The following is a 12669-nucleotide window of genomic DNA, read 5'->3' on the forward strand; positions in this document are numbered from 1 at the left end:
AAATCATTAAGTCCTCCTGTGAGTTTCAGCAGTCAAAGCAAATAGAAAGAAGGCCTCTAAGTGTGTGGGGAAGGATGCCACTGAAGTTAGTAGCGTGACAAGCTGTTGAGATTGGAACTGGTAAATGTGCAATATAAGAAATAGGAAAAGGAAATATTTAGAATCAAGAGATGCCAAAACTGCAATCAGCAAATGGAAGGCTAAAACTGATGAGCAAATCTGGATGCTTTTTTTATTATTTATTTTTATTGTTTAAGCTGTGCCATATAACCATCTTGTTACAAGAAACAATCAATAACAGCTCCTAACCACCTCACTGCAGTGCTGTGTACACACCTCCACCCACATCCCTTGGGACACGAACTCAGTTGAAGAGATGTGCACAATGCTGCTGAGCAAAAGAGGTGCTGTCCCACTCCCACCTCTGGATGGTCAGTGCCTGCGGACACAAACTCCCATGTCAAAGGTTTGAAAAATCTGGATGCTTAAAGCCAATGGGGATTTGTGATATCAAATACGTGACAGAGATTCGAATTTTAGAGCGCGTGGGGGAATGGAAATATAGCCACTAAGACTGTCTCAAAAACTGCAAATACTAGAAGTGCCCAATTATACAGCAGAGACAGTGATGTACATGAGAACAAAGTTATTGCGTAAAGATGCAAGACAACCAGCTTGTGAAGGTAAACCTCCCTAAATCACCAAACCCACTGCTGAGACTGGAAGATAGCACCACAACAGTGGGTAATGCAGAGCCACAGTGGGAGAGAGGGGCCAGAGGGATAAGCATGCATAGGCAATAAGCTGCAGGTGGCTGGCAGGGAGAGCAGATGAATATCATTGCCAAAATCACAAATACAACAGTAAAAGCCACGGAAAGCAACATGTCATTTGCTGCCAGTAAAGCAGGAAGACGACAGGTGAACGTATGAGAAGCGAAGCAGCTGGGACACATATACCTCTCTAAAGGACCCAAAACACTGGGAGGTGTTGATGGCATGAAACATTTCTGTTTAAGGATAGAGAATGCAAAAGAATAGCTTCATAAATTATTCTCTGTTCTGGAGGAAAAGTGAATAGACTCGAAGGACAGGTGATGTCTCTGAAATATGCAAATAGAGCTGAGCTGGTCCAAGCAATTACCTTTCCACTGCCTGGAACTTCAGACTGAAAGGAATGACTCACAAGAAAGAACAAGAAACAAAAGATGTGCTAAAAGGTAGAAGATGATGAAGGAAGACTGCATCAAGAGGAGAATGGAGACAAGCATGGAAAAGTATAGTCCTGACCTCCTACTAACAGCCGTTCTTGGGAAAAGGAACAAAACCTACAACATAAAGCACAGTAAGACCTATGCCAACATAGGAAGACCTAACTGCAAAGCATCCAGAAAGGCAATTGTGATTGTTGTTTCTAGACTTCTGGGTTCAAGATAAATACAGCAAGGAGATTCCTGCAGCTTCATGAATGTAAAGACAATGGATCTCACCTCAATATCCTTTAGGTTATCTGCTATTTTAAAGATTTCCTAGCAAACAAAATTGCTGAAAATAAATGCAGGATGATCATTTCTTGCCAGGTTTTAGACAAATCTCTGAAAGAAAAGATCAGGCATTACTATCAGACAACCTGCTAGCAGCAAGGGTGAAGAAGAAACGAAAACATATTGGAAATAGCCACAGAGATGAGCCAACAGATGTGCTTCTACCATCAAAAGTGGCATACCAGCTTCACAGAGCAGAGAACAGCTGTGCCACTGCCTCTCCACATTCAGTTGTCCCCTAATAAAGTGCAGGTACTCCAAACTCCATGCAGGAGTAGGAAGCAGCAGGTCAGATTTTGGCTGCTAGTGGTGTTCTCATTGCTTCTGAACACAAATTCAGGGTGCTCCTGCTGCATCAGAATGCTTTTACTTTGGTTGTTTTCCCCATCCAAAACAAGCAAAGATTACTAAACTATAGCAGTTACAGTCTGATGCTGAAAATGTACTAATACAGAAACTGCAAGGTCAATATGAAAGAATGAATCAATGAAAAATCAAGAAAAAGGAATGAAGAAGTGGATCTATTTGGACTGCATAAGAAATGCTGCATTTAGTTCCATTCTGTTTATTAAGAAAAATACTGACAGCCTGAAAGCTGCAGAACAGCAGCAAATCTGCTGGGAAAAAAATGAACCTATGAAAATGATAAGGTGTTTCTAAGTTTTAAATTTTGCATATTTAGTACTAAAGGATCAAGACATTAAAAACCCTTTACAAATATATGAAACAGGAGACTGAGGAGGATTTAAGATAACACACAAGAACAACTTTAAGGGATGAGATGAACTATTGAAGAGAAAATACATGGGTAATATTGAGAAAGCTTTACAATAGCAAAATTCATGAAGCTGCACAATGACAAATTCAACACCCTTGTACTGTAATTACTATTTATGTTTCATAATGATCTGAAAGCCGAACTTTTCAAATTTGTACCAAACACTTTATACTGCTTTTAACCAAATACTAGGAGTATTTCATTCATGATCTACTGAACGTAAGAAAAATTCAAAGGAACCCAGCAGATGAGCATGTAAAGAAGACACGATGACAGTGACAGTGATGAATCACCTTGTAATGTACCCACAGATCTTTTCTATAAATCCAATTTGAAATTTGAAGACTAAAATAGCTACTTTATCTCCATCCCCCGACACATGCATCTCCATCATTTTAAAGAACAGAGCTCCCTCTCGTGGCTCTAGAAGGTGGATTGGGGGTGGGGGGGAGAGTACAGAGCAGCATGAGGCAGACCAGACTGAGAGGACTGCTGATAGCATTTTGGTCATATAAAAGTGGAATTGAAAGGAAGATGTAGTAGGAAGAACACGTGACTTCTTTTAAAGAAAGCAATGTCACCTGTACTTTAATGCTAACTTTTAAATTACATTCTCTGCTAATGTAACTTCCTCTGCTAGGCCTTTCTGCGCCTGAGCATATTCCTTCAATGTAAAGCACTCAGATCTCTTAACAGGTTTCTAGCTCAGTCACAGGCAAGGTACAGGAAAAGGAAAGAGTCAGGACAAGAAATGTGACACCTGTGCAGCAGTGCAGGGACAGTAAACCAGATAACACCCTACGGATTTTCCTCAGCATTATAGCTCTGTGAACTGAGACCACACAAAGGAAAAAAATCCCTGGCTTCAAAAAGTCAAGAAATATATGCATTGTTACATGAGTGACAGAAGCAGAGCTATTTAAGCACTACAAGAAAAGCATCTGAAGAAAGAAAATCACATTGCTTTAAACCACTCTGACAACTCAGCCGTGCCATCTTCACAGAAAGTTCTGTTCAAGCTCCAGCATCACTCTCCTCCGGCAAGTCCACATTTCTTGCGTCAACTATTCAAAAAGGAAGGACGGAGCAACACACGAACGAGCAAACACGCTGGTGCAACAGCATTACCCAGAATAGCCTAGTTTCTGCTGAGTCCTGGGGACAGGCTTATGCAAGGACAGCAATGGGAAGAAACATGCTCACATGCATTCATTCCTCACCTTAGGGGAAGAGGGGAGGAGCAGCGCTGCAAACTTATTTGTTTGCTGTATGGCTTCTTTAAAATATTTTTTTTAAAACTAACAGATTATTTCACTTTCCTAGCTTACAGCTTTGTAACCCAAAGGTCACATCTGTGACAATAAGTATTCCTCTGAGGCAAGAAAGTGAAGGGAGTACCCAAAGCTAAGCTTGTCACCATGCATGAGAAGTCTTTTTATGAACAGAAGCTCTATCCATAAAAATTCAGGAAAGTGTTGGGGGTTTTTTTGTTGTTTAATGAATATTCATATGTTTCACTTTACATTGCTAGACATTTCCTCATTCAGGATCGTACATAGATTCTTTTTAAATTATTTTATTTCTGTATGAGAATTTTAGATTGGACAAGAATTTACATAGCATGCAGCTAGCTTTTGCTAACCGCACTTCACAGCATATTGCTAACTGCACTGCACAGCATATAAAGCTATTTTCCCCAAGGGCATTAAAAAGGGTTTCCTCTAAATGACAATACTTCTTTGCTGCAAAAACAGGATCAACGCCATGAAACATGAACTAGTGAAGAAAACACAATTACTCTTAAGTCTCCAGAACAGCATCAGAAGACAACTGAGAATCAAATTCTCGATTCATAGGCTTGTGCTCACAGAAGATTTTGCTTCCAAAGCACAGGACCAAAACCAAATCTATTTCCTACCGTGAAAAGAAATTACCATGCCTTCAGCATTTTGCTATTAGTGAAATATCTCCACTCTATCTCCAATCAAAGGCAATACTTTTTCTAAAGAGCAATCCTCTTTAAAAATTGTATAAAAATCAGTCTATAAAAAGGGAGATATCCTTAAATATTCAATCAAGTAATAAATCTGGTAGATGAAAGACAGATTAATTAAAATGACAGTACAGTCTCCCTATAACACACACATACAGGACTTACAAACACACTTGTTATGTTGGAGTACCTAATCATAATCAGATTTGGTAATTTGCTGCATCGAAACAAAAAGGAAACATTTTTAGAATTGATCATTCAGTTCATGTCACTTTCATGGAGATTACTTTGTATTGATCAACAATACAGTTTAAATAGTAGTTGAAAAGAGAAAGATGAGAAAAGGATAAAAAGTATCTTTACATGCTAAATACAGCATGAACCAATAAAAGCAAAATAAATTAGATCACTATACCCAAACCAACCCTGTGCATGCGCCCACTGTAATGAAGATAATTATGAATGAAAGAGATGGTTCTTCATGTTTTGGTCATAACAAAAGGAGAGTTTTAAAAGTGAATTTAGACTTTAATCTGCTCAAAAATTAAGTTTGCCACGCAGCAATTAAAATCTCTGTGAAGCTGAACCATTGTTAGCTTTACAAAGACACAAATGCTGATTTGTTTTCTGAACAATATTTTCATGTTTCCTACCTGTGGATTCCAACTGGGGTCCAGTTTTTTCACTGCAGCAACATACTCCTGCATAGCTTGATGCGGGCTGGTATCTCCCAGGGCATTCCAAGCCTCCCTAGGAGAGAGAGCAAAACATCAGCGAGCCACTTGGAGACAGCATAATGTGTTTTTATAGTGTCATCAATGGGACACAGTGAACCAGATTCATCTAAATACTTTCAGGGGGTGCAAAGCCATCTTTCATTCAGTTTGAAATGGTCAACTTTTCTCTGAAGCCATGAATGGCCACCATCAGTGCAGCACTCCACTGTGAAAGGATCTTTCAGGGGATCCTGATCCAGGCTGGAACATAGTTTGTGTTCACGAAGTAAAGCTGTTTGTAAAGCTATAGCTATGTTCACGAAATGTTTGTTGTATGCAGGCTAATTCTGGATGACCAAGGTAAATACAGGAGTCTGGTATTTCATGTCTGCATCAGGCATAGCAGCAAACGTTTCCCTATTAAACAAAGGATTTTAAAGCCAGTTCAGTGGCAGACTCTCAAGAGTTGACATCCTCTAGGTCCATAATCTGTCAACAGATGAGGCAAGATGCAACAAAAAAATAGAGCCAGAAATTGCTAGGAATTACAAGGATTTCCTCTTACCATTTCTGCTTTCCCTCAAAATCAAAGAAGCTTGGCTTGGGAGTGTTGCAGGTTCCAAATTTCACCTAAAGAAAAGAAATTTCCTTCTGTTAGAACAAATCAAAGGGAAGGGGACTCGCATAAGGGAATACTGGGTTCTGATGGTTTCAGGGTAATTTTGTTCTTGCGCCCAGAGGAAAGGTTTTTGAGGGAAAGAACTGACACAACTCAACCCCATCTTACCCTCACTTTAGCTCTCTCGCAGTTATTAGCGCCTCTGCATCCCTGTGTTTTCTTTGTGCGATGCAAGGGAAGCAATTTTGTTATGCAGCTCATTTCTTTTGCATGCATTACCCAACAGGGATAACCAGCAAGTGATTTCTCGCTTAATGTTATGTTTATTACCCAGCCAAATGCCTCATCCTCCACCAGTATCAAGAAAAATTCTGTTGATTAGGGTTTCTACAGAGATGATTATTCATGAAGGCTGAACTTCACCTGCTTTTGCACAAAGCTCAAGTAAACAGACTTTTCTTGAAAATTCAAGGTCCTCTGGAAGGCAAGGGGACAAACTCAGAGCAAAGGAATGCCAAGCAGCTTCTGAATTTGCTCCGAGGCATCTGGCTACATAGGAAGCACTGCGTGAGAGACAAGTCAAGGCCTGAGTGCTGGAGATGAACCAGTCTGTCAGAAGCAAGCCAAAAGTTAAAATGGGGCAGGCGGGAAATAAGAAAAACAAGGAAGCAAGGGAACAAGCCAGAATTGGTGGATGGATATACGGAAAAAATCTTATAGCCAGTGTAAAATGGACTTGGTGCCAGTGGGATTCAGGCACTTTTCCATAGGGTGGTGTACTGATGGGACAAATACAAAGCCCTTCCTTTTACTGCAGGGAAGTCTAGCGGCTGCATCTCCTTAGTAAGCTCACCCACAAAGGGGAACACAAGAGGACTGAGAGACTACGCCTGCCCAGGGCTCCAAAGGCACAACCACATTCCTGCAAAAAGACCAGCGCTGACAATTGCCTCAAGAACAGAGCAAATAGCAGGTTGAGATTTGGGTAACATAGATATTTTGTTGAAGTCAGCTCAGGAGAACGTATAAGTGAACTTGCCTCCGTGCCTGCCTGGAAGAGCCAGGGAATATGGGTCAGGACTCACCAGATCTGGCTGTTATCAGTGCCCTGTTCTCATAGAAAATAAAGCCCTTTGCACATAGGCGTCACTGGTAAAATGAATCTAACTGAAAATAAAGTATCATTGTGATAGGGAATGAATTTACACAAAACATGATTTTTTTTTTTTTTTACTTTTTTAAAAATGAAAGTGCATATATCCCACAGGGATGATGAAAGACTGTAGGAGCCAGAGTCCAGAGCAGAACCACAGCTCCAAATGCAATAGCCCCTGGAAAGCAGTTATCACAGCAAGTCCCCGTAACACAGGGCACAGCCCAGGCAAAGGAAGCCCACCACGGAAGGGGTATTTAAGCAGACCCCAGGGAGGCAACACAGGTTATGTTTTGGAGGTGGGCAAAGGCTGCTGGTTGAACATTTTGTTAGCCAAGCAAAACTAAACTGCATTCATCAAATGTTTTATGAAATATGCTCAAGTGTTCAGGCAGGTGAAGTGCTTAAATCAACTAACAATTCTTCACCTTAACCGGGTGGGGATTTTATGCTGAGGATGGAATCATTAATCAGGCTTTAAAGAGAGCATGCCCATACTGAGAGATATTTATTAGTTACACTATGTTTTCATTTAAAGCGTTAGAGGATATGAGTGACTGTAACTGAAATTAATTTTCTGTACATCTGACTGTCTCCCAGTGAGCAATTCATTCAAATTAGAACATCTTAGCTGGCCTTTAAAACAACATATCACATTTCATGGAGAAATAAGAGAAAGGGCTAGCAACAGTTAAGTCCTATAAATCAGTCATGATTCATGTTGTACTGTAAATGTTTTCTCCTCTGCTCAGAGGTGAACTGGACCACTTTTTTTAAAAGACAAAACAAACATGGAAATAAAATGCAAATTCATTAACTGTACAGAAAATGCCTGCTCAGCAATTCTTTAGTTCAACATCTAACCTACAAAAATTGGCCAAGTTGGATAAAAAAGAAAAGTCTCGTCTGTTTTAATATTAATTTTCCACTACCGTCATCAAAACACAACAGCAGTTTCCTCTTTTTAGATCTGGCATTCAAAGGCTGTACCAGCGTCAGGAGAGACTGCTGGTAACATTGATAGTAATACAAATCAAGGAACAGTAGTTAAATTTCATCCATTAAGAAGGCAAAAAAGTGCACTTGTGCCCTGTTTGCTATTTTAAGATATATTAAAAAGGCTTGCAATGGGTTTGTTGGAAAGAAGAAAATAAACGTTTTGGCTTCCCTCTTTTTGCTGCAAGACTCCATAATGCATCAGAAACCAACCAGGAATCTAACATTAGATGGGACGTGAGCCTGAGAGCCAAGGAAGGTGAGTTTTAGCTAAATATGCCAGTGCAAATTCATGGCAAATACCGGGGGGGAATTTTGTGAAGGATTCTGCCTTCCTGCTACTTCCCTGGAGGGCCTCAAAAGCTGTTTTTCTCCATAACCAGCAGAAAGACAAGAGCCTGTATTAGTATTTCAAGTCAGAGTTTCTCATTCTGTGTCCACAAAATAATTACTGATGGTCTCCAGGGGGCTGACTGGTCACTTGATGCTTAGCTCTCCTCATTTACAGTTCATCAGCTGCATTAAAAAAAAAGAAGACAGCCAGAATGCATTAAATACTTTCCCAGTCTTGCTTCTGCATGCAGTTGCCTCCAGGCATTATACTCATGAATCGTACAAAAGATGACCCAGGCAGCTGCAAATCGGAAGTGTCTGCAGACGTCTCCATTTGTGGCCAAAATGGAAATCCAGAAACCTTGGATGAGGCCTTCACCTGAGAGCTGAAGGTCACAACATTCAGAAGAGTGCTCGGATAGACAGATGCTCAGAGGCGTGTTAGCGCTGCACACCATCCCCATACAACTTCAGCTGCTGGTCCAGACTGTGAGAAACCTTGAGATTGTCCTTACGCATTACTCCACAATTGATAACACCCCCACCCCACCCCCCCAGTGGTGGTGGTAAAACAGCTCTTTGCTAATTTTTCAACAAATACATTTATACAGCAGGGAGTTCCAGCCAAATATTCTTACCCGATTGTAAATCTTGTAAGGTGAATCACATTTGCAGCCTCTCTACGGAGCAGTAACAAGAACAGAACTCACCTTCATGCACAGCAGGACTACGCTCTAACTGTACACAGGGCAAGCTGAATTCCTTTGGCAAGACAGGAATTCCTGCCTGTTCCTGCCCAAAGCTCTGCCCCATTAACCTGCCCTAACCCATGGGAAAGCCCTGTACTCAACTGACTGAAAGTAGGGTGTAAGGAAGAACAAGCAAACATCAAGCACAGAGGCAAGGGGTCCTGGCCCTGATGACCAAGAGGCTGTATGTCCCAGAGAGACAGAGAGCATGACGCTGGTAATGCCGAATCAGTGCCATCACACCGCTCCACGCAACAGGAAGCTGCAGGCAGAAACTCCTGTGTTCAGGGCAGTTTTGTAGTATGATGTTCTACAATATTTGAAAGACGTCATGCAAAAATGGGATTATATTCTTGAGCCTACAGTCAGAGACAGCATAAGCCCTGTTTTGCCAGCGGCACTGGGTTTCCAGCTTGCCTGCACCTCTCGGCATTTATGTAGACACTGGCACATCCTCCTCGTGGTAGGGCAGTTTTCTCAGTCCGATCATTTCCAGCATGTTCTGGATTCCCTCCCCTCTCTGAATGATGACCACTACATTGGTCTCCATTACTAGTTTCTGAACCTCAGTTTTTTGCATCCTCAATGCAACCGGCAAACGCTATCTTCGCTTCACCACTACAGACTGAAGGCACAGACAAGTGATTTGCCCAAAGCCACACAGAAAATAGGGGGAAAACCAGAAAATCAGTCCCAGCCCAGAGCCCTACTGACTAGTCTGTTCTTCCTCCTGCTCTGGGGCAGAGTCGTAAACTCAGCAACATCTTCTAAAAACCTCACTGGAGATGACAACTAAGCAATTCCCTTATTTTCAAGTCTCTGACACATAAACAAAATCAGAGAGAAAAGTAATAAAATCCTGAAATGGCCTCCAATAAAAGGTAATAAAATTCCAGGAAAAAGCCTATATACCCAAATAGTTTGAAATAAATAACATACAGTATTTTAACAGACAGCTCAGCTGTTACTGTCACCTCTTTTATGATGGTGCTGTACCTTAAATCAAAGCCCTTAGTGACACAAAACACTAAACTGAGGAAAGACAAGGATGCCAAATCAAGGACACTGGACAGATCTGAGTCAGCACCTTTTGTGTGCTAGCAATACTACTGTCCACCGGAGTAATATATTAGCAGCCCATTATGCATACTGATACGGCTGCTATAATTAAACAGAGAAAACTTGCATTAAGCGCCCTCATTTTGATTTAAAGCACAAAATGCTGCAAAACTCAAAGTTAGCAGAGCACAATCCTGCAGTAGCTGTGCTAGCAAACTTCTCCCATCTCCACCACCAGCGCTGCCCTCCCAGGCACTATGTAACAGGGATGGTACCTTTCTGGACAGCACTGGGCAGCCAAAGGCACAGAAACCCCGGAGCCAAGCACAGCCTGAAACCAAGGAGCACAAAGGCACTTGCTGGTGCATCCTGCTTGGCCAGGGACAAGAAGGACAGTGGAAAAGAGGACAGAAGTGCCCTGTTCCTGTCAGCTGAAGGCAACTGGAAATCTGTGCTGACACAGTGTTATCAGCTTTTTCTGACTTGTATCAAAACTGTTGTGAAATAGCTTTGACTTAAGTAATTTTTAACATTAAACACCTTATTTGTCTTACAGAGCTAACACCAGGAAACCCTCTGGAGTCTACTGACAATCACAAGCTGATATGCAAGTAATGCCTTCCCATTTCCACCTAGGACAGTTACAAAGCATTTGCAACAGAGCGAAAAAAAATAACAGGTTATTTGCAACAAATCTCCTGAGAATACAGCCAAAAAATTACAGAAAAGAAAAAACACCCTTTCTTTTCATCTCATCCTAGGCATGGTGTTGTTATTCTTAAAGTTCTCCCAATATCTTTTTTCTACCCCCCCCTTTTTCTCAAAAAGGGAAAGAGAAACTTGGAGACCTGTTAAAGCACTAGAAAAATCTGAAAAGAAAACCTCACATGACCAGTTTGCTTTTAATACAATTAATGTCCACAAACCACAGCCTAGGAGCTTGGAAGATAATTAAATATTGCATTAAAAAATGAAAGCACTTATAAGTGGCAGTAGTAGGACAAGGGTATTCCATATGGGAGGAAAATCATGGGGAAGATGTGCACACCTAACTTCGACTATTAATCCAAACAGGTGGGATTCAGCTCCACATTCAGTTTTCAAGCCAAGGCAGCACCTCCTGCCACACACCTGAGTCATATTTGTACTTTTACTCTTTAGTCTTCCAGATGTAACAATACTTATAATTTTTCTGTTTCTCCAGTTTAGGTGATTATTACTGTCCTTCATATCTTAATTGGTGCTTTTTTGGCTTATTTTACATAAATTCTCCCACAAGAGCAGCAAAAAAGTTACACTGTGTGTTCCCGTAGGATGCATCCTACAGCTCACTCAATTCTCAGGGACTGAATGGGAAAAGGAGTCACGTTCAACATTATAACTAGAACCAACCCGTTTAGTTTCCCAGTCCACTCTAAGGCCCTCCACAGACAGATCTGCACAGGCACGTCCTTCACGTGGTCACATCAAAACCTCAAAGATTTAATGCTCACACCTGGGTTGTTACTGCAGATCCCCAATGTCTCTAGCGGGGAGGTGAGCACCAGCACTAGCCCTGCGCTGCAAGCCACTCAATCACCTTCTCTAGCCTGCCTGGGTCGCCTTGTCACCCAGCACACGCGGGGAGCCGGGCAGACACAGGCGAGGCAGCTGTATTCACCAGACGAGTCACTCTGCAAAGACTCAGCGGACACTCGGACAGGCCACCAACCCAGCAGTGACCTGTCACAACCGACGACAAAAGCTAAATCCTCCACACCGACACCCGACTGCAATCCACCGTGCGGTCCGCTAAAGCCAAACCGATGTCTCCCCAGCAGAGGCAAGCGGTGTGGCGTTAGGGCTACCTACACTGAGGGGAAAGGCGAGGAACCAGAACCAGTGATGAATTTAGCACGACTCTGTCCCATCAGACTTAGTCTACCTTTACCACGGGCGAAGCCAGCGACACCGAACTTTGTGCTGGACAGAAAGCTCCCCGCACCCCCGCTTCCCACAGCCCCCGACACAACTTTTTCCACTTGGCATCGCCACGTTTTGTGCAGCGGCCGCCCAGGCCTTCGGCCGGCGGCCGTGGGAGAGCCCCAGGCCCAGCCACCCGGGTACCGGCCCGGGCCCCGCCCCGCTCCTTCGCCCGGGCCCCAGGCCCCACCCGCAGCCAGGCGCTGGCCGCGGCGTGCCGGGGCCCAGGCCGTGGGTCGGGCCGGGCCACCCCGGTCCCGCCTCACCTGCTTGTAGCGGGCGTACAGGTAGAGCAGCTGCTCCTTGCTGGCAGCGGGCAGCAGCGCCGGCAGCCGCTCGGCCGCCTGCTCGAAGAGCGCGGCCAGGTCGCGGCCCGGCGGCGCCGTCCCCGTCTCCTCGGAGCCCGAGCTCGTCTCGCCGCCGCTGCCGGCCGCAGCCGCCACCACAGCCGCCGCCAGCGGGGGCGACGCCATGGCGGCCCGCCGCCCGCCCGGGTCCGCCCGCCGCGCCGGTCCCCCTCACGCCTCGGTACGCGCGGCCGGGCCGCCCGGCGGGAAACGCGCACCGTGCCCGAGGGTTCCGGGCGGCCGCGGGTCCAAGAGCAGCATGTCGGCGAGCGGGAGGCATGTCCCCTAAGCCCGGCTTCATAACCCCTCGCCCGCGGCTCTGCTGATGGTGATTAAAAAGAAACACCGGACGAGGGGGATGCCCGCACCCTCAAAGTTTTTATAACCTTTGCCAAAGGTGAGTCCCCCCCTCCCCCCCAGC

At 43.9% G+C, this 12669-nt stretch overlaps 1 protein-coding gene across 4 annotated transcripts in view; it reads right to left on the reverse strand.

Moving 5' to 3' along the window:
- ACBD6 (acyl-CoA binding domain containing 6) overlaps positions 1-12449 on the reverse strand; it is an 89199-nt gene extending 76750 nt beyond the window's left edge. The window contains exons 1-3 of one of the 4 annotated variants that reach the window (XM_075507961.1): positions 12168-12449; positions 5596-5660; positions 4968-5064 (exon numbers count right to left, since the gene is read on the reverse strand). In XM_075507961.1, coding sequence (XP_075364076.1) covers positions 4968-5064; positions 5596-5660; positions 12168-12374 — 369 coding nt within the window. In that variant the 5' untranslated portion in view covers positions 12375-12449. The remainder of the gene's footprint in view (positions 1-4967; positions 5065-5595; positions 5661-12167) is intronic. The other 3 variants (XM_075507959.1, XM_075507962.1, XM_075507960.1) reach the window with 3 other exon arrangements.
- Positions 12450-12669: the final 220 nt, after the last annotated feature.

The sequence above is a fragment of the Mycteria americana genome, chromosome 7 (genome assembly GCF_035582795.1).
Source record: "Mycteria americana isolate JAX WOST 10 ecotype Jacksonville Zoo and Gardens chromosome 7, USCA_MyAme_1.0, whole genome shotgun sequence".
NCBI lineage: Eukaryota > Metazoa > Chordata > Aves > Ciconiiformes > Ciconiidae > Mycteria > Mycteria americana.